The sequence below is a fragment of the Hyalella azteca genome, unplaced genomic scaffold, assembly GCF_000764305.2.
Source record: "Hyalella azteca isolate HAZT.00-mixed unplaced genomic scaffold, Hazt_2.0.2 contig853, whole genome shotgun sequence".
NCBI lineage: Eukaryota > Metazoa > Arthropoda > Malacostraca > Amphipoda > Hyalellidae > Hyalella > Hyalella azteca.
In genome coordinates, this window is record NW_025931188.1 from 18363 (window position 1) to 41572 (window position 23210).

Here is a 23210-nt window from a genome sequence, read left to right on the forward strand (position 1 = left end):
TTATATCTGCTTGAGTAAACGATCCTTATGAGTTTACATGTCAAACAATACTTATATCTGCTTGATCAAATAATCCTTATGAGTTTATACGTGAAACAATACTTATATCTGCTTGAGCAAATAACCCTCATGAGTTTACATGTGAATCAATACTTGTATCTGCTTGGGCAAATAATCCTTTTGAGTTTACATGTGAAGCAATACTTATATCTGCTTGAACAAATAATCCTTATCCGTATACATGTAAATTAATACGTATATCATCTTAAACAAAGAACAATCATGCATGAGTTTACATGTGAACCATTACTCATATCTTCCCTCAGACGCCCGTGAGCCAGAACGTGAGCGAGAGCACCGTGAGCCTCGTGGCAGGGCCAGGCGACGATGGAGCACAGCTTGTCTGCAAGGCGTTCTCTACCAACCTGCCTGGCACTGTGTTGCACGACCAAACCATCCTCGCTGTAAACTGTGAGATCAGACTACATTCAAATGTTTAGATAATAAATCTTAGTGGAAAATATCAATATCTTCATGCTCAAAGTGAACACTGTAATAGACACTGATCTCAACCTGCCTGGCACTGTCTTGCACGACCAAACCATCCTCGCTGTGAACTGTGAGATTAAACTACATTCAAATGTTGAGATATTGAATCTGAGTGGAAAATGTCAATATGTTAATTCTCAAAGTGAACACTGTTTTAGGCACTGATCTTAACCTGCCTGGCACTGTATTGCACGACCAAATCGTCCTCGCTGTAAACTGTGAGATTAAACTACATTCAAATGTTGAGATATTAAATTTTAGTGGAAATATCAATATCTTTATTCTCAAACCTACTGCACTGATCATAACCTGCCAGTACCATATTGCACATCCAAACTACGCTAGCTGTCAATTTCGAGATCAAACTATTCTGAGATTCAATAATAAAAATGGCTGTCTCTTATACACATCTAGATGTGTATAAGAGACAGGATAAGGTGTAGTGTGAACAGAAAATTGTATCGCTCATGATTCGCAGAATTAACTTAAAAATCTTTACCTATCAAGTCACTAGATGATATACATAGACTGTCTCTTATACACATCTAGATGTGTATAAGAGACAGACTTAGAAGAAAGCANAATTACAACAATGGGGGGACGAAGAAATTTGGGGAATTATGGACTCGGGAAACGAGAGTAAACAAAAGTCCTTAAACGATGGCAAAGAAGCAGGAGATCAAAACGCCTTTTCGGTGAGCGGAAAAAGCCCCACAACTCGAGCGTGGTTTGATACCTCCACTTCTCCAGCTCATCTTCTCATAAGAAACGTTTCAGGGAGAGATGAAGGGAGCTATCGATGCAAAGTCCACTTCAGACATTCTCCATCTTGGTCTCAGAGAATTACACTCTCTGTTAAAGGTAAGCATGCGGGATATGAATACTTGAAAGAATAAATTTGACGGAACGGTGCAAAATAATTAACAAATTTTCCCAATCTGAAAAATGCAAGTTCTATTAACATTAAATGCGTGTACTATTATTTGATGACCCAGATGTGAAGTGACTTAATCTTAATTAAGATTACAGACACTTTAATGCAACAATATATTTCGCCGGCGTCCAGTACAGCTTAGCGCGATTGTTATTAATTTTTTTTAAGAATTCGAGCCAAGATTATTGCTTCAAGTTTATTTTATTATTATTTATCATGCAGTAATAAAACTATATATTACTTAAACAGTTTTTTACTGCATCAAGATTATTTTTATTTTCTATCATAACCTCGGAAATGCACAGAAATACTATGATATTTTCATAAAAATTGTTTCGCGTCATCAGTTGTTCTTCAAAGAAATTTCAAACAATATTATACTCAACATCGTATAAATTCAAAAGCTCATATTACCTAGAAAGCAAAAATTTTCAGCAAATGAAAGGCGTAGTAGTCCTAGAAGGATATTTTCTATTGATACTTGATTTTAAATCATATTTGGACTCATCAACACCGCAGGATGTATTATTCATCTACTATTTTTATGATTAAACTTTCGTAGAACATCTCAGGAGGATTTGAATCAAGGATTTAGCTGTCTTGAAACAGTTACACTTTGTGATTTGAATCGACATTCAAAGACATATTAGTTACCTTCCATTATTTTACGATCAAAGTTTCGTAAGAGATCTCAATTCTGAATCAAGGATTTCATAGTGTCTTGAGGCTGTCACATTTTGGGATCTGAAGCGAGTTTGCTGCGCAGATCCTCCAGGCTTCCCGAGGATTCAGACAGAATCCGGTGCTCGGCTCGAGGGTCCCATTGGTCCCTTCGAGGATGGCACCGAAATACGCTTGGTTTGCGTCACGTCTGGAGGTGAGACTCGGGTATTCTTAGAGTAAAATGCAAGGTACTCAAGGCAGTAATTTTGTAATGAGAATAAATGGGCAGTAATAAAGGAGGTAGTAATAAATTAAGTAAGTTGTAATATTATAGCCATGGAAAACTCTGAGAATTATTCGGATAGATAAAATGATTATTAGAATCTTGGAGCAAAATGCAGGGTGTTCAAAACGGGCATCTTAAATAATTCTGTTAAATTTTAGCCATGGGAAACTTAAAGAATTGTTCGGATAGATAAAATATCTATTGGTATCTTAGCGCCAAATACACGGTACACTAACACGTAATTTCGTTAAATTATTACCACGGAAAAATCTAGGAATTCTTCAGCTAAATAAAAATATTCTGTTAAACGCGATTAAAGTTCATGATTCTTAACAACAAAGTTTAGGACAGTTTGGCCCGATATTTGCAGAGCGGCAAGACGCGGACGTTCACAATGAAAGTTTTTTTATTGTAAGGCTTTATAAACTTATACAAACTCTTGCTAGATAAGAGTTTGCTAAAAGAAGTTCAAGCGTCACTTGTAGAAGGGATTTAAAATTTATATTTCTTTGAATGTTTCAAATGTCTCCATGATGATATTAGTGTTGAACAGGCCTTGGGGTACCTAGAGAATTTTTCTGTTGTCACGCCTCCGATTTCGGTTAAATTAAATAAAATAGAATAGTTTTGTGATATCCGTGTTGTCTCGTAGGATATGCTTTGCAGAGCAAAGTCTAAAGGAAACTAAGTGAATATCAAAATTTTGATTGAACTCAATACTGATGCAGCATTTACTGACTTGCATTCCATAATATATCTTGCCCAACCAAATTCTAACCTTCATTGCACAAGATTTCCTGCTTAAATATATTCACATTTGTCTCGCCTGATCCCGGATCAGACGGTTCTGCTCGCCTGGCTTGGGGTGGTGACATCACACAGGCGGGATCTGTCGCCCGTGAGTCGTCTGATCCCGCAAATCTCGCCCGCCTGACGTTGATGGCATCACGCGCTACCGCAGACTCCAGAGTGACGTGTTCAACGCTCAATTCAACGGCACACACGCCCACCTTCACTGTTGAAGTTATCATCAGAGTCAACTGTGAGTCTGCCAAGTCAACTCTGCATGTGTATACTTCTGTGTCAATTCTGTCGGTGTTTTTTTATGTCACTTGTGTGTGTGTTAGAGATAGTTAAGTTAATTCAATAAAAATTGCTTACCTTTATTACCAGGAATTGTTATTTTGTAGTTTTCCTTCTACCTTCTATCGCAAATCTATCTTCGTCTATCGTAATCTAACTTCGATCATTTAGTTTTTATTTTACCTGCAGTGACGCCACTCTCTGTGATGTTGCTATAAACTATACTAAAAACCATAAATTTTATAGNTTCTACACAAAACTACAATGCGAATTACAATTCCTTTTGTGGAAAGATTCATTATTTATACAGTCAGTCAATGGAACAAACTTTGATGTAGAGATTCTGAAAGAAATGTGCCAACGTTTTGTTTGAAAATTAGAGTGTCACCGGCCTCGAATCTGGTGATTTTATTTGTCGTATATGTAATAAAATGTCAAGTTATTCAAGAGATAAAGTACCAACAGTATATTAGGACCAAGTTCTAGTTTACGGGATCCGCACGTTTAACGCATATGTACTGTATATACGATGCCCTGCAGTATCAGCAGAAATCCATCCTCTATGGGTCTTTTATGCTACAAAAATTACCACTTTTAAATCTCAGATTAAGAAATTACAATGTGATGGGCTTTGCATGCAGATTCATCTGATACTTTATTATAAATCTTTCTGGTAAGGTAATAAACGGAATTTAATAATGTTTTTAATGAAGAGTGGCCTCTGTGGTATTCCACACATTTCTCTAAATTCCTATAATACCTAGGAAGACATTGAAATCAATGTAAAAAAGACTTTTAAAGACATAGAAATAATATTTCGATGTTTTTCAATGGCATATTAATTCTGAAATTATCTAAGGATTAGTTATTCATTTCTACCTATTCTGCATGCTTTTAATCCACTCGTGACACCTTGATGATTTTTTATTAGATATGAATAGATCCATGCAATCGAGTATATCGGAAATGAACCAAAATGAACCTATATGAACCAAAATGAACCTATTCCTCTATATCGAGTATAAAGGAATAAGCGAGTTCATTTTGGTTAATTGATGAGCTGAATAATCAACTCATATCTTCCCTCAGACGCCCGTGAGCCAGAACGTGAGCGAGAGCACCGTGAGCCTCGTGGCAGGGCCAGGCGACGATGGAGCACAGCTTGTCTGCAAGGCGTTCTCTACCAACCTGCCTGGCACTGTGTTGCACGACCAAACCATCCTCGCTGTAAACTGTGAGATCAGACTACATTCAAATGTTTAGATAATAAATCTTAGTGGAAAATATCAATATCTTCATGCTCAAAGTGAACACTGTAATAGACACTGATCTCAACCTGCCTGGCACTGTCTTGCACGACCAAACCATCCTCGCTGTGAACTGTGAGATTAAACTACATTCAAATGTTGAGATATTGAATCTGAGTGGAAAATGTCAATATGTTAATTCTCAAAGTGAACACTGTTTTAGGCACTGATCTTAACCTGCCTGGCACTGTACTGCACGACCAAACCATCCTCGCTGTAAACTGTGAGAGCAAACTACATTCAAATGTTAAAATATTGAATCTTAGTGGAAAATATCGATATTTTTATTCTCAAACCTACTGCACTGATCTTAATCTGCCAACACCATATTGCACGAATAAACTACGTTATCTGTCAATTTCGAGATCAGACTATGCTGAGATTCAATGATATAAATGGTAACAAATGGCTGACAATTTGGTGTTGAAGATATCTCCACAAATATTAACGAGTCAGGATTGAAATTTATTTAAACCCCGCGCGCACCAGCAATCTGAAGATCGAAATCAAATGATTTGAATTTCTAATACAAAAGCCAATAATAAAATTATCCACGTGTTCGAGGTTAAATAGCATAAAAAATGCAACATTCCATATATGCTGCAATTTTGGTAAAAATCTTTTTCTTGCTAGATAACTAGTTGCTTAATATGTTTTAGATGCTTTTTCGAGCTAAAGTAAATCCATCAAAAAATGGATAACTTTTCAACTAGAATATGTGCGTTGATACGAAAATTTAAGTGCACTAAACGTAGAATTTCGTATTTTTAAAGACATTTAACTGACGTCAGTGGGAACACTTATCACAAATTACGTTTATACTCATCTTGTTGTTTCCACTAAGAATAAAATAATTCATTAATGAAGATATCATTATTATATTTGTTTTGGATGACGTCGCCACTTCTGCAGTCAGCTTCAAGCTGCAAATCCACTGCACTCTAATCTACACAATGAATACATTATACGTACGATTATATTAAGATCAATACAGGCAACAGCCAATTATAAATTGCTATGAGAAGTGTAACGTATGTCGCATGCTTATTCCACTAACTTTAACTATCCCTATACAAACAGTCTTGTGAGATTCTTAAATAAACGTCCTGAAATTTTTATAACATTCTCTGGCATAAATACTCATGCATTAATAAAATGTTCATGAATATCGTTAAGTAGGTTTCATTGAAGACCAGAGAATTCGTTTTATTGGCAATTTTCTTATTAGTTTAAAAAAATAATAAAATGAAAAAATTGTCAATAAAACGAGTTCTCTGGTCTTCAATGAAACCTGCTTAAAGGAACAAATTTTGCCAAAATATACGATTATCGTTAATTATACCGTGACTGCTCCGAAGTGTACGTAATTTCAAAATGCACGCATTTCTTCACTAGGATTACTTTGAATCCTAAACTTCATCAAAAATATTATTCATGTTACCACAGATATTCCAGTGGCAACTTTGAACGTCGCTACGGGCGTGACGGGCTCGGGTGGCACGTCAGACAACAACGTCGTCGAGGACCTGGAGCAGGTGACGAGCAGTCGGGCCCGTCCTGGCGAGAAAACCAGCATCACCGTCAGGGAAGGAACGACCGTGGCCATGACGTGTCACGTCATCGCTAATCCTTCTGTTTATAATGTTACTTGGTTCCATAATGTGAGTAACATCAGGAATAATCCTTCTGTTTATAACGTTACTTGGTTCCATAATGTGAGTAACATCAGGAATAATCCTTCTGTTTATAACGTTACTTGGTTCCATAATGTGAGTAACATCAGGAATAATCCTTCTGTTCATAACGTTACTTGATTCCATAATGTGAGTAATATCAGGAATAATCCTTCTGTTTATAACGTTACTTGGTTCCATAATGCGAGTAACATCAGGAAAGCGTTATATCAATTTCAAGTGGGAATAAATAACTGAGTTGTAATGTCACTGTGCATTTTTTTATGTCTATTGCCTATTGGCATGCTCTATGTATATCATCTAGTGACTTGATAGGTAAAGATTTTTAAGTTAATTCTGCGAATCATGAGCGATACAATTTTCTGTTCACACTACACCTTATCTACTAATTATAATTGACGGTCTATGATATAGTAACTTTATTATAATTTCACGCCCGATTCACCATTTTCATTGTAACTTTCACTGTTATTGACATTGCACCCATCCCCTTCCCACACGCAGGGCAAACCTGTGTCGGGACCACGTTTTGGTTTGGGTGTTCGGGGCGACTCTCGCCTGCTGCGACTGCGGGCAATAACGCGTGACAAACGCGGCCTCTACACGTGCGTTGCCAGCAACGATGAGGGCGACGGACAGAGCAACGCCGTCAACATCAACGTAGAGTGTGAGTATAACTTAATAACGCGTGATAAACGCGTGCGTTATCAGCATTGCGTTGCCAGCATCGCGTTCCTGGCAACGCGTGTGTTGCCAGCAACGACGAAGGCGACGGCCAGAGCAACGCCGAAATTACGCCGTCAACATCAACGTAGAGTGTGAGTGCAAACCACCCACTACTCAGTACCATTGGTGAGCAGTCCGCTAACCCAATAACCGTTAATTAGCGAAACTGACATTTTCCTTAGCCGGTGTGCCACACTGATGGCTGACTGCGTCAATATATGTACGTCAACCAATCACGTCTTGGGTAACCCATGACGTCTTTTGTTACACAAGACGAGATTGGTTAACGTACATATGTTGACGCAGTCAGCCATGAATGTGGCACACCGGCTATAGAAAAGTCATCTTCGCTAATTAGCGGTTATCGGATTAGCGAACTGTGCCTACCACGGCTCTGTTCTGATACCTCGTCCAGTTGCTGGCACCCGCTTTCGTGCTGCTTCCGTTACAAAACTTCATTAATCACAAACTATTATATCTTAACTAAGAATTTAAAAGAAAAGAAAAGTCCACAAAAATTCATATCTTTATAGAAAACGTTTCGCAGACCAGCTCCATCGTCAGTTCGTAGAATCTATTCTAGAATCACAAATCAGAAGTCACAAATTAATACATTGAAAGCACAGAACGAAATTAAAAACCTAAATTTACGAGTAAAAGACGGAGCAAAAAAACTATCTATTTGATTCTAGATTTGATATTTATCTATTTTGTGGTTCTAGATTCTACGAACTGACGATGAAGCTGGTCTCCGAAACGTTTTCTATAAAGATATGAATTTTTGTGACTTTTCTTTGCTTTTAAATTCTTATGTGAGTGCAAACCACCCACTACTCAGTACCATTGGTGAGCAGTCCGATAAACCGCTAACCGCTAATTAGTGAAGATGACGGTTTCCTAAGCCGGTGTGCCACACTGATGGCTGACTACGTCAACATATCTACGTCAACCAATCACGTCTTGTGTAACCTATCACGTCTTTTTTTTTACACAAGACGTGATTGGTTGAGGAAAACGTCATCTAAACGGCTAAGGAAAACGTCATCTTCGCTAATTAGCGGTTAGCGGATTAGCGTAATATGCCTACCACTGCTCAGATCTGATACCTCGTCCAGTTACTGGCGCCCGCTTTCATGCTGCTTCCGTTAGAAAACTTCATTAATCACAAACTATTTTAGCTTAAATTCTTTTAAAATTCCTACCTTTTACGTTATAGTTTATGTTAGCCTCAGTTTCTTTAATTTTTTCCTGCAGTTTTGGAGAACGTTTGCAATACACGAATATTATAAGAATAACATGGGAACAAAATTGTATCAATGTATTTCCCCGAAAAACCTAAGATTAGTTTGCAGGAATGTTTCACTGCGGAAGTGACTAACGTTGAAACGAATTCATTTCGGTAAGCTGCAAATGTAAGATGACTCCCCTTTAAGTAAGACTCGCAGTCATCAAAGATAAGTAAAGCATCAAAGTGAATTCCCTGGTGCAGAACGTACATCAGTAAAGCCACACGTCGCAGCTAATCTCATAGAGCTCCTCGCCTTTCATCATCTTGGCTTCTAAGGCAGTTGTCACTTTGGTCACCTCTTAGCTTTCTGATTTGACTTCTACTTTTAATTGGTTCCAGGCATATTATACTTCAGTGTGACTTCACGTTTGTTAGTAAAAGCATATGAAATTTAAATAAGGATTTAAATCGAATTTAAATTGTAAAATTGTAGAACGACATAAATGTTAGAAGTATATTTAAATAAGATTTCCAAAATTTCAAATGTAAGTTTCATACTGAACGAGAACAAGTGCATTTCTGAAGTAGTCCCGTGATCTCACCTTAAAAGGCTTTCAGTCCAAAGATCGTTGCTCTCAACGGATCCCCGAACACCAAATACCAAGCTAAGTAAGTCGGCCTGCGCCGCGTGCTGTTCGCAAAGTGCTGCACGTCTCTGTTCCCCGTACGTGGGTCGATAGCTTGGAGAAATGAAGAGAGGCGCTAAAAAGCGAGTATTAGCGCGTGCATAAGAGTGCCCCTAGGTTAAAACTGCTGCGCTGAAGTGCTGCAAGCTGAAGGCAAGCGTAGACCGAGTGGTCAGGTCTGCATAGTGAGGACTGCATAGTGAGGACTGCATAGTGAGGACTGCATAGTGAGGTCTGCATAGTGAGGACTGCATATAGTGAGGTCTACATAGTGCGGCGTCTGAAGATCTACTGATCGGAAAGCCGGTACAGGCTAATGCAGAGAGTAACTACAACATTGTGGAAAATGCTATAGTCGTGGTACTGAAGTGTGCATTGAATTTTGAAGTCTAATTTTGATGTCTTGATTTAAGTTGTATCAAGTTCATAAATAGCATAGCAATTTTGTACAGTAAGATATATGATACTATTTTCAAAGAAATATCAGTTGAAAAGATGCTTGTAACGCATTCTGTTCAATGTATTTCTCGGCAATCGAGTAAAATTTACATTCAGAGAATCATAGAATAAACTGGATCCAAGACAATGCTCTTCCTAAATTCAGCGCCATATTAGCAGGTTAATAATATATCATAAACGACTCGCATACCCAATATAGTCACTGTTGATAAGATTGATGTTTCACCCGACTGCCAAATTCAGGCATGACTTTGGAAGTGATAACATTAGTGTATCTCATGTTGGTATATTCGATGATGGTGCGTGAGTAGAGAACATTTATTCGGCACAGTCCGGTCTTTAGTGCAGTCACTTCTGTGAAGTAGGCTGATCAAATAGCCCGTCAATTCCGACTAAAATGATAGCCTCTTGAATATAACATGTCACTGCGGAGCAACTTCTTATTCATTTTTGTTTGTTCCTTTTTTTGTACAACTTGGAAAGAATTTAAAATGCTAATTTGAGCAAGGCAATAACATAATGATCAGCCCGAATATATTATTTGAAGTATTTAAGCATTTTTTAATGTAACTCAATATCATTCATCTACTGTTTCGGCAGATATAATTTGCCTTATATATTCTATATCGACTGAGGATCATTTGTGTGTTATTGAAGCCTGGCAGCGTAAATACTTAAATGTTTTTCCAGAGAGGATATCATCTTACCTGATTAAACTTGAAGATAAAATTTTAAATTATAGGGCAATACAATCAGAACTAGAGATAAAATAAAAATGTTAAAAATACTTTTGTTTTGCTGAGTGCGCATATTATTTATAAATAACAAACTCAAGTATCAAACTTTGAGTAAAATGAGAGCTTCAAAGCTTCATCGTTCTTTCTACTTAACGTGATTGGTAGAGGCCTTAATTCAATAAACGTTCCTTAGTTTCAAAATAAATTAATTAGTGAGTGTTAATTAGTCTAATAACATTGTACAAATTGCACTATCATTAGACACCCAACTATTCCTGTAGCATTTCAAGGCTAACGCTTAATTTATGGAGACTAGGATAATTAATGAGTGTTGATTAATCTAATAATATTGTACGTAGTACAATATTATTAGACACCCAACTATTCCTGTAGCATGTCAAGGCTAACGCTTAATTTCTGGAGATCAGGATAACTAATGAGTATTGATTAATCTAATAATATTGTACGTAGTACAATATCATTAGACACCGAACTAATCCTGTAGCATGTCAAGCCTAACGCTTAATTTATGAGCTCAAGATAATTAATGAGTGTTGATTAATCTGATAATATTGTACGTAGTACAATCAATATCATTAGACACCGAACTAATCCTGTAGCATTTCAAGACTAACGCCTAATTCATTAGCTCAGGAGAACTAATGAGTGTTGATTAACCTAATTATATTGTACGTAGTACAATATAATTAGCATCCAACTGTTCCTGTTGCATTTCAAGGCTAGCGCTTAATTTCTGGAGATCAGGATAATTAATGAGTAGTGATTAATCTAACAATATTTTACCTAGTACAATATCATTAGACACCGAAATATTCTTGTAGCATTTCAAGGCTAACGCTTAATTTATTAGCTCAGGAAAATAACATTCCTAATTCGGTGCACAGACGCACCAGTGTGCGCGTCAGGGCAGCAGCAGGAATACATCGTCCCCCGGGGTGCTTCTGTCACCGTATCTTGTACGGTGGAGGCCTTCCCGCCCAGCGTGACCTTCACTTGGGCCAAGAAAAACCTGGCAGGTGAGGGATATTTTCTGGCATTTTCTGGCACTAGTGGCCGCACTGGGGCACTAAAGCCGTGGTCGTGGCCAATCGCTTTCTCTGCAGCCTTCTTACTGCTTGTTTACACACGCGTATGTGGCACTTATACTCAAAGAAAAGAGTGAGAATTTGATCAAATAGCGATGTACAGGGTAATAATGACCCAGTTTGGCCAGGCAAAGATGCGTATCAATTAATGCTCTGCTCGGCTTTGGTAAGCAAGTCTGTCAATTTTTGGACAATTTGACCCGTTACTCTTCTAAGTGTACTCAGAACACAAGTCATTATTGAAATCCTCATCTTGGCAAGAGTGAATAAGTTCTTTATGCCCAGCGAGTTATATCTCTAATGAAAACTCATTAGGCAGAGCATCAAAACTAATTAAGATTTCTGTACGACTCCGTGTAACAGCTAATTAAGGTTCATGCACATGGCGCCGCTAGTGGCAGCCACTGAAACTACTTAAATTGAACTACTCAAATTGAACTACTTAAACTAAACAAGTTGAACTAAATTATTGGCTACTAACAGCCCATAAGAAACGTCAGCTGACCGCGTGCATTGGCGCCACTAGCTGGCCCAGCATAGAAAGGTCTCCGGGAAGGCATTGATTTTACAGCCGTCAAAATTTAGCTTTTCTTTCCTTTCTTGAAAGTATATTTACAAAAAGGAACTGTCTTTCACCAGCAAATTGAGAGCTTTCTTGGGAGCGAGGAACGTTATTTATTCGATAACTTTGATAACTTTTTATGCGTCAGCTATATTAATTTATATTTTTGTTCTCCAGATCATCGAAGTATGAAGATCAAAAAAGTTGTCGCTGAAATAAGTCTTTCCCCAAAATAATCATTAGATCATATTTTGTCAGTCTTTGGATATGCAGTGGCCACGAATTAATTTTTCTTAAATGGAATTGCATACGGTTGAATCTGAATAATATTTAATGACATTTCGCGAACGAGTAGGCACGTTTATTCTACGGATTTATATATCGGTTTATAGATGTATTGAATTATTAAAAAAATTCAACTCCAATTAAAATTACAATTTTACAATGCTCATAAGAGAAATTTCATTTTAATTTTAGTTTCGGTGATGGTCGCAATAATGATAAAGAAATGAAGAGCGGAATTCAATTAGACATTTTTTTCTTAACCTCGATAGTTGTAGCAAGTCTCCGTCTGCTAGGAAAGGGACAAAAAAAAGAAGTTTGTCGGTCAGCAACAGAACTTTTCGGCGATATCGTCCGACAATTAGCTACTTCAACTTAAGAAGTTCTGTTCGCGAACTTAACTGTCGACGTCTTAGTTCTTACCAGCTTGTTTTAGTAAGGACTTGAGATCCCAAATAATGCAGGAAAACCAAATTGCGATATTATAATTGTGAAGCTTTGACCTTTAATACGAAATGTTGTGCGAATACGAAGATGTCCAGTATCGATGAAGACATGATTGAAATTGCGATGTTTTTCCACTTTCAAACGGTATCTCCGGTTAATATCTGTAGGAAAAATATAACAATAATTCATTTCCCAAGCTGAAGGAATATTTCTTGCTGGTAATATCTAATTCTAAAGAAAGCAATAAGTTCATCAAATAATTAGGAGTCCCAAAAAATTCAAACACAGATTTAAGAAAAAATTCATTTTTACCGTATTATAGAAACTTCCTTAAATATTCAATTAATTGCTTCCTAAAAATTACCAAAATGTCTTTTAACATTAAAATTTAATTCAATAATTTAATTAAAGTTCTGTATAAGCTTTCTTGAACATCAATCTGTTAAAAAATCAAGGAAACTCATTTCAAGTATTAACAAATTTTAACGAAGTTATACAGTATATACTAAAAATTTAAACGTACTTCTAATTAAAAAATTACCATAAATTATGCTCGTTAAAAAATAAATTAAAATTACCATAAAAAAAGTTTCTTCAAGAATCATGTAGTTTTACCGAAAAGTACCAAATTTCTGATGGCTTCCACTCCGCCTGCCCCGACCTCAGCTCCAGCAACTCGTCTGCCAAACGTCGGGCGCCCCGAAGGGTCAGTGGGACGCTACACGGTGCCTGCCGTGTACGAAGACCAGCTCGAGATTCTCTGTTGGGCAAAGAACGTTGTCGGCTCCCAGAAAGTTCCTTGTTCATACTACATTTATGCTCAGGGTCAGTAATTCGTTAATTTAAGTAAAAAGCACAAAATAATATGAATCTTAAATACTTTGAGCGTTACAGCTGAAAGTTTATGGTGGTATGCTGAATAAGTGGGTGACATTCAAACAATCCTTTAGGTCATCTTTGAATGATAAACTTTTGGAATAAAAAATTAATGAGGTTTTTATGAGAGATGATAGTGCAAGTTCGCGAACTCAGAATTTTCCAATAATAATGCTTGATATCGTCGAAATCATTTTAGTTTTACTCTACAAATCCCATTAGGAATTTTTGAACCCTTATTTTGAATGAAACTTTTTATTAGCCACATTTTTGTCACTAGACGCTAATCTGCTGCCATTTTTTTAAATACGTTAGGATTTCAATTGCCAATGTATTAAACCCATACAGAACGATTACTTAAAAATGCCAGGCATTAAAATTAATTAATTTAGAGTTATTTCTTTCTTCGTTATAACTAACTGGTCCGTTTAAAATCAAGGCAGGATTCACACAGAATAGAGTACAAAATACTATACAATATACCCCGCAGTATGTTATACTCCCAAACACACTATTCTACGATATAAAATTTAAACACCATATAAAATGCGATATAAAATGTACCCCCATGCACAAACTGTAGATAAAAGTTATATGCCCCGTTTAGGGCGGCCGGGACCAGTAAACAACTGCAGCGTCAGCAACCACACGGCCACGGGCTTTGTCGTGTCCTGCCACGGTTGGCCACGACGGGGCAGCCCACTGGACTCTAACTACACCCTGCTTCTGTATAATCAGGTTAATAATTACCTTATATTATACACTGGATTCTAACTACACCCTGCTTCTGTATAATCAGGTTAATAATTACCTTATATTACACACTGCATTCCAACTACACCCTGCTTCTGTATAATCAAGTTAATAATTACCTCATATTATACTCTGGACTCTAACTATACCCTGCTTCTGTATAATCAGGTTAATAATTACCTTATATTATACCCTGGACTCCGACTCTGACTACACTTCTCAGCTTCTGTATAATTAAGTTTATAATGACCCTATCCGATTAACTTATCTCAGCCGTGTATTGATTTGTGATTAAACTTTATGCAAGTCTATTTCGATTCCCTCTGACGAAGTTAAAAGCTATAAAGGCATTTGTAATTTCAAGTCAATTTTTCTCTAATATATTTATTTTGTAAAGACGAATGAATTTCAACTGAAAATATGTTGTTTCACATAATATGGAGCAAAAAGTATTAGAATTTTTGTTAAAATTCTGCCAGTTTATGAATGTACTACGCGCGAAATTAATGCCTTGTTTTATATGATTTTATGAGGCAATAACCTATGATTTGGGTTCGATAACCTTCATGGAGGTATAAGTAGCTTTTTTATGACTTATAATACCGCGTTATGGGTCCACCGGGCAAACGAGTAAGGCAGACTTTCATTGCCATGGCAACAAGTCCTGGCTTTTTACTTCTTTGCTGCTTTGCTCGATGGCTTCAGAAAAAGCAAGGCAATTCTTCCAGCTTGAACGCAGTACGGTCCGAATTTTTGTTGTGAAGTGTTTTAGTGTTTGGAGTGACTGCGTACGCTGGCTTAGTGTCAACTGTGGGCCCTTTACGTATACGAAATTGAATTTACATTCACGTAAACGTTTAAAACGTTTACGAAATTGAGTTTACGAAATGATATTTTATACACAAATTTTCCATTATGTTATCATTTGTTAACATTATTTATACGTTAAACCACAATTTTAATGAGGGTTTCCATCTTTCTGGTATGTACTTTATCCACTATTATATTTTATTGCAATAAACAATTCCTACTATAGAAAAAAATTAGTGAATGCCGCGACTCGATTTGCAGCTTCAAACACTGAGACTAATCTTTACCCGAACTACTCCATTGGAAATATTAGAATAGAATTAGTTTTCTCTTTGATTTCCAACGAAATTAACTCTACTCCCTTGTTTCCAAACGCAGGTGGGTCGAGTCAATCCCGAGTTGATGGGAGAAGATCTCACTGGAAACTTGGTGCCGTCGGTGACCAATTTCAAAGAGAGCCCGCAAGTCAAAGGGCAACATCACCCTGGAATGACCGTAGCCGAAATTGGCCTGCAGAGAAACACGGTCTCTAAACCAGCAACCGAAGCCACGGCAGCAAAAGAAGATGCAATACCGCGGTCCAGCGTCCTCACATCGCTCGGAGATTTGGTTCGAAACATCACCAGCACAGAACCTTTATTTGTGTAAGTCCCGCATCTGGGGGAGAATACAGAACCATCATATAGATAGAATTATTCGATCATTTTATTAATAATTAATTAAAATGTATGAGATTACTTTTACCTGCAAATCATCTTTGTCTGATATTCGAGCAACTCGGTTGTCAAGGCCTTCTTATAACTTCATATAATCGTGAAATCCAACGAGGAAATGTTTTTAGTATGAGTACTCCCGACTCGCAAAAAAGAATAACACGAAGTATAATTAATTTGATCTGAAATTTATAATTCCCACTATAATAAGTGAGTAGAAATTTGAGATGTCTTTATGGGAGAGCGTTGCAGAACTGTGTGACTTGATACATATGACTGCCAATGTTTTGCACCATATTAGCTTCTCAGTGGACCGCATCTGCCCAAAACTTTTCTCCCTTAAATTGCCCTGTGCAATATGTCTGCCCATGTTGTGTAGCTGTGCTCCTTCTTGCCCCACTCTTACTTAACCCCCAGCACCAAGCACTTGCCTACATACTGTGTTCCTCACCAATCCCCTAGGTCCCCGAGCTTACCCATGTTGTGCCCCCTCTTACCTTTCCTCCGTACCCCACGATTGCCCCATGCTGTGCCCCCACCTCTTAACTGTCCCCCGTACCCACGCTTGCCCATAAGTGAGTCATGGAGGTGTTATAAGTGTGTCATGGAGGTGTTATAAGAGAGTCATGGAGGTGTTATAAGTGAGTCATGGAGGTGATATAGGCGAGTCATGTAGCTGTTATAAGTGAGTCATGGAGGTGTTATAAGTGAGTCATGGAGCTGTTATAAGTGTGTCGTGGAGCTGTATAGGTGTGTCATGTTGCCGTTATAGTTGAGTTATGGTGCTGTTATAGATAAGTTATCGAGCTGTTGTAGGTGTGTCATAGAACTTTTTAGAGTGAGTAACATCTCCATGATGCACATGTCACAGGCCAATTTTTTTTTACTTTCTAGCTTAGAAAATTGCAAAAATTTGTCAGCGTTTTCAAGCCTCAGTGAAGTACTGATCTGGATTGGTTCCAGCGTTGGATAAAATTCCCTTTTTTAGCCTAGTTTCGTGAAGTTTAACTGAGAAAGTTATGCCTGGAATTTATTGAATTATTTAAAAAAAATTCATGTAATCTAACATTCTTTTAATGACGCTCAAATAAATTTTATTCTATTTTATTACATATACCATTTTCTGTCAAAAAATATTGCAAATGAAATTAATCTTTTGTCTTTTAGGAATTGAGTGTCACTAGCTTGAATTTCCTGATGAACGATGTTATTATTAATGCTGCTTCGAAGATATTTGGATGCTACGTACAATACTTGCCCCGTCACTGACGAAATAATTCTATTCCAGTTGTGGGTCAATAATATAAATCGCAATGAATATAATAAATAAAATGACTAATGAAATTGATGTATATGATGACTAATGAATATGATAGCTATAATGAATGATAAATATGATGAATAAAATGACAAATGAATACGATGACTATTATGAGTGATAAATATGATTAATATGATGACTATAATGAATGATATTTGATGAATAAAATGACAAATGAATATGATCACTATAATGAGTGATAAATATGATGAATATGATGACTATAATGAATGATATTTGATGAATATAATGAGTAATTAAAATGATGAATATAATGAATATACTGGCCCTCTTATATCCATACAGGATTACCAGGAAGCATAGCCAGGTCTCCCCTGAACATCCCAATCGCTCGCTCCGAGTCCGGCAGCGCCTCCATCGACAAGAACGGCCACGGTACCCTGACGAGTATCTATGATACCGTTGGACGACAAATGCCCCCCCAGGGGCAAGACGGGGGCACCCCATCGTCAGGTAGCAGCGGTCAGTCTGAAGCAGGGGGTACTGTGATAATCCCACCCATGTTCCTGCTGCTAGCAGGGTCCTTGGTAGCGATTATCATGGTGGCAACTATCGTCATATTCACCATCAGAAGAAGGGGCCAAATCAGGAAGAGGAGGGAAGCTGAACAGGTTTGTTATGCTAGGATATTTCGTTTGATGCTCAAATTAGGATTTTGTTGTTCAATCTTCATTTGATACCTTACTGTTCAAAATAGGATGGTGATTTTGTTGTAAAATCTTCAGGTGACAAAACTTGGCGATGAGAGAGTTGCGTCTTCATATGAAAATGCATGAACTATTTGTGGTGAAAAGATACTCGTAATAATTATAACTCAGAGCAATCAAAATTTTTATTTCTATAATACAGGTCAAAATCTCCGAAAGTCAAGAATATTATCAGGCACAAGAATCAGTCACGGCAGAAACGGTTATACCAAACTCAGGTGTTGAAAGGAAAACTTCAGGTAACTGACACCTTGTCTGATGAAAAAATATATTTTCGCTGAGAATGACTGAGGGGGAATGAAATTTAAACTCTTTTCTAACGTCATCCACCTCTGTCACGAGTGATTCCTTCAAATGTTATAAATTTTTTTTTAATTCTTTGAAAATTTCATATCTATGAGAATTAAACTAACTAAATAAGTCTCATATTTAAGTCTTATTTATCCTTGCAGGGGCAACAGATGATCAAAATTCGTCCTGCGACTCTGACTCGACGCACTTGAAGACCCACAAGGTAACAGTGGACGTGCTTGGTCCAGACTCCGGTGGACCAATGGACGGGAGAGGGAACCAAGACGGTGTATCCAGCGATAGCAACGAAATGCTGATAACACCTACGCTGGGGCGGGAGAAAGGGATTAATATCATTGCTCTGGGCGAGAAGCCCGCAACTAATTTTGACGCGTCAGCAGTTTTGACCTCTGCAGGAAATTCAGGTTTTCGTGTCAGGTCTGGCGTCGACCATCAATCTACAAACTTTGGAGTGCAAACTTCTGGCATTTTGAGAAGATCTTGTTTAAATTCCACTCCCAATTTAGCAACTATCAGTGGTCTCGCTGGGGATTTAGAGTACAATATTGCAGCTCACGGTGAGACGAATTTGTTGGGAAGCGGTGCATTGCAGAACTCTACGGGACACGCAACCCTTGGTCGGACACCGTCTGTGAGTACAGAATATACAATGTATATACACTGTATATTATAAAATTTAATAATTATATTTATATGGTACATATTGTTAAAATTTGTATATTGTATTCATATTTTTTGGTACAAGTATTTATAAACATAATAATGAAATACAAACATAAATGGCTTAATGTGACAGAAGCAATGTTTCCTTGAAATAATGAATGCTTAATTGGCAATCTTTCGTATTTCACGGAGATTAGTTAGTTGCTCATTGTGATTAGTTGTGAGTTTTACTAATTTAATCACAGTGAGATTAGTTTCTACATGCAATTATTGCAATTGTGTGATTCAAACACGTCCCGAATACGTTAATTAAATATGATCGTAATGAACAATGCGTGTCAAAAAAAATTTCTAAAAACTTAACTCGATTTTCGAAAAACTTTCACTCCCGCAGTTCAGCGCAGTTCGTAACGGGACAAGTTACCCGGCGACCCTGGGAAGAAATTTGTCGGGCTTTGCAGTTCTCGAGGTCAGGGCTGTCATGCTACCGCAAAATTTGTGCAAAACATCGACAAACAAAAGTGTTACTGTTTTCACTCACGGAAAATTATGAAAGGTTGCATGATAACAAAAATGTAGTGATATATATAGCAATGAAGCCGTTACTTTGCCATGAAAATTAAGAGGAGGAAGAATGATGCCAAAATAATGATAAAATGTGGTTCAATGAAGCGGTTTCTTTATTATGGAAATTCATGGGAGGTAGAATGATGCTTTTAATGACAGTAATGCATTGAATGAACAGATGTAAAAAGAGAAGGTAGAGCGGAAATAATTTGTTTTTATGTAGCTTTTTCACATCTGTGATATTTTGCTTTACAGGTGGATCGCCTTCGCCACACTTCACCGTCTCAGCCACTAGGTAAGGAGCCCGAAATTTCTAATTGGAATGTTTTTAAAACTTTGCATTAATTTGTATCTTAATCGTATTTTTCCTGTTTGCATTTTATGATTTATTCAAAAATTTGTATATACCTAAGTATGGTATATGATATGCAATAAGCTACTTTTCTACAGAAGCGATATCTTGTGACGGGGCAGTTTATTATTCCAGCTGACATCTCTTATGGAATTCTGCTCATTTACGTAATGAAATTCTGTTTTATTTTAATACTAGCAGCTAGAAATGGTAGTGTCGACATTTTATTACTGAAATTTAGGTGTAGACTTTTTCCCGGAGTATACGCTCGTATATATATCAAAATCATTTAAATTTTAAATAAATGCCCTTTTTTCTAACCAAAAAGAATAAGATAAGATAAGCTTATTTCTAAAATTTTTGGTACCAATTTCACTGCTCCTGCTGTATAAGTCGTAGCGGCATCACATTCGAGGTATATATCTGCTTAGCGTTAATGCATGTAATTTAGTTTTTGTTATCAAAGTAAATAAGGAAAAATAGAAAAATGCTTTTAGGAAAGCATCTGTGAATTATTACGGTTCAACAGTTTCTAATAATGCATCAGGTCAATAGTGCACAATAAAATTTCAATGCTATGAATATGAGTAACTAGGGCACTCACGTAGGTCCGAAATAATGCAGCAAATTAGGAGCAAAAATGTAAAATAATTCATAGGCTGTGATTAAATTGAATTTCCGGTCTTAAATAAATGCAAAATTAACGAATATTTCTGTAATCACATTTCCAGGTAGGACGATAACGAGCACATCATTCCCATCACCACCAACAGTGCCCAGCAGATCAGGGGTAGTTTTTTCTTCCACTATTCCTACATCCATCTCCACGAGGCCTCCATCGCAAAGCCAAATCTCACACGATGGATCTATAGCACAATCAAGCTTCAACATGGCCAAAATCCCATCTTCCGTAAGCCAAATTACATTTAGCGGGGATTTCTCCCAACAGCAGTTCACAGGTTTCACGCCGCCTCCCCCGCAACTCACTATGCCTTGCTCAACTATTGCTAGGACTACTAATGCTTCTTACCCTCATGCCCATATCCTCCCGCCCTCCCTATGCTCAGGCGCCGAAGCACGAAATGTTATTTCTTACTTCGACGTACGAAGCGGAATACCAGGAGTACCGACTACTAATTATGGAATACCGTTATCTCCTGGTATCAATGTTACGATGGGAGGAAATTCAACGGGGGTTCTGAAATTGGACAGCGTTAATCAAGTTTGTGGTGTCCCGGTAAGCGGAAGTAGAGCCCCGACTTCGGTAGTTGACAAGGGCGGATCACAAAATTTTCAGTATGACAAGAGCGATGAAGTTCCTGGGTTTACCAATTTAACGCCGACTGTAAAACCATTTAGTGAAACTTCTTTGGCTCGCCCAAGTGAAGCATGTGAAAGAAGTGACAATACAGAGGCCTTGAACACAAGCGGCAACGTGAGAATTGGCTCTCCATCTCGCAGCGCAATGAGACACGGAGCACCGAGCATCGGTCCGAAGCCGACGGTGTCTTTTGATATCGACGAAAACGTGCCTCAAACTTCCAAGAAAAAATCAGATATCCAGGAAAGTTTAAGCTCTTTGTGAGCGTATTTTGAACATGTTCATCAATATATAAGTAATAAAACTTATGGTTTGTTGTGTTGAGGACACAAAAATTTATGAACGAGCGTTTGAACAATATTGAAAGTTACAAATCTATTGAGATTCTATATAGAAAAATATTTACTCCATTTTAAATGAGGATGAATTACCTTTTATACGCTGTTTTCTATGGCTTTCGTGGATGAACTTCAGCTGAAGATGTAAATAATTTAGGTTTTTCAATATATCTTATATATATGTATGCATTTTTCAATTATATGTCATTATTGACGATAATTAAATGATTTTGCCGCAATTTTTAGAGAGTTGATCTCTGAGGTGAAGTGCAAATGACTCGATCGAAAAATTTATTCAATCATGTAATAAAATAAATTGAGACCGCACTTTTCGTGCATTAATTTATGCATCGTGCGTAAGTTATATTTATTTAACATGAATGAAATGAAAAGTTTTCCTTCTTTTAAGTATGCAAGAAACTACCCTAGGACTTCAATTTTACGCGGGATTCGGAGTATCCTTAGATTATTTTTTTAGTACAATATTTGTAAAATCATGTTGTTCATATACATTTTATTATCCCTTTGATAATAATATTAATAATTATGGTATAATTATGCAGCAATTTGTCAGGTAAATAGGGACAGGTATTATTTTTATATCTACAATGATTAATATCGAATTTCGTTGGCATCGCACGAAAAAAGGATCGAGGTTATAAATGCTACATTTGAGGTTGCAGGATGAAGCTTTTTAGGATGAAATAAAAGTACGATATTTGATAAATGTTTGATGTACGAATGAATGTTTACTAGAATGTTGAATAATTGTTCACTCTGCTGTCCAAATTTGATGTCATTTTCAATTATCACTAAAGCTCTCAATTCTAGGTTTTCAAATTGCAGCGATTACTCTACGGATATTACGCCTAATATTTAAGTACTGAGCAAATTTTATGAAACTCCATAAAGAAATTTGTGCTATTTTAAAAATGGTTTTAGGTGCAACAGAGGACCAAATCTCAGAATTTTTTCAATTTACTGATAATTTGGTGTATCAATTACATATTTTAAAATCTTTTCTTACTCACAAGAGGCATTACAAAAACGTAACTTAGCAAGACAGCAATAGAACAGCAGTTTCGTAAACAGCAAAATTACTAATATTTTGGCAAGAAAAAACTTTATACGAGTACCACGAAGATAAATTTTGCTGATATATATCGTAAAATTTTTTAAATTAATTTTTACCCTACCAATTCGTTGTTATCAGCTCAAAAAACTCTCCGTGCGCTGAACGGTAATATAACAACAGTAGGAAACATTCTTGCGTGTCAGGTATGCAGATAAAAAAACATTAACAACGATAAAATCTATCGAAAATTATCGTATAAAGAGTAAGAATGTAACCTGTATGCGCATAAACTTTTCTTCTTTGGAAACTGGCTTAGGTATATATACTATAACTATTCGGAACACGGAATATATGTCAAAATTATTAATAAATGTTAATGTTAGATTTTGGAAAACAAAAAACCTGAAGCAATAACACTACTGATCCGAGTTTCATGGATCCCTGCGAATTCATTTGCAAAATTTCATTTTCAGACTGAACAATGCCTTGGCTAATAATATTTAAAACATTATAGGAATTTGTGCTCAAGATTCGATGAACTTTTATTATTGTAGAAATCGAGTATCTACCGATACCCAATTTCTATTTCTAGATCATCCAATACTCGAATGATCCGGGTATCGTAGGTTGTA

The 23210-nt window shown here is 36.9% G+C and overlaps 1 protein-coding gene across 1 annotated transcript; it reads left to right on the top strand.

The window, feature by feature from the left end:
* Positions 1 to 1158: 1158 nt before the first annotated feature.
* On the top strand, positions 1159 to 21674 carry LOC108665296. Its single transcript, XM_047880903.1, has 18 exons — positions 1159 to 1410; positions 2250 to 2360; positions 3274 to 3467; positions 4605 to 4749; positions 4986 to 5045; positions 6269 to 6483; positions 7021 to 7183; positions 11258 to 11389; positions 13416 to 13574; positions 14233 to 14363; positions 15567 to 15832; positions 16364 to 16476; positions 17529 to 17854; positions 18093 to 18189; positions 18403 to 18893; positions 19320 to 19394; positions 19748 to 19787; positions 20576 to 21674. The coding sequence occupies exons 1-18, from the start codon at positions 1170 to 1172 to the stop codon at positions 21427 to 21429; spliced, it is 3813 nt and encodes a 1270-aa protein (XP_047736859.1). The 5' UTR covers positions 1159 to 1169; the 3' UTR covers positions 21430 to 21674.
* The last annotated feature ends 1536 nt before the right edge of the window (positions 21675 to 23210 follow it).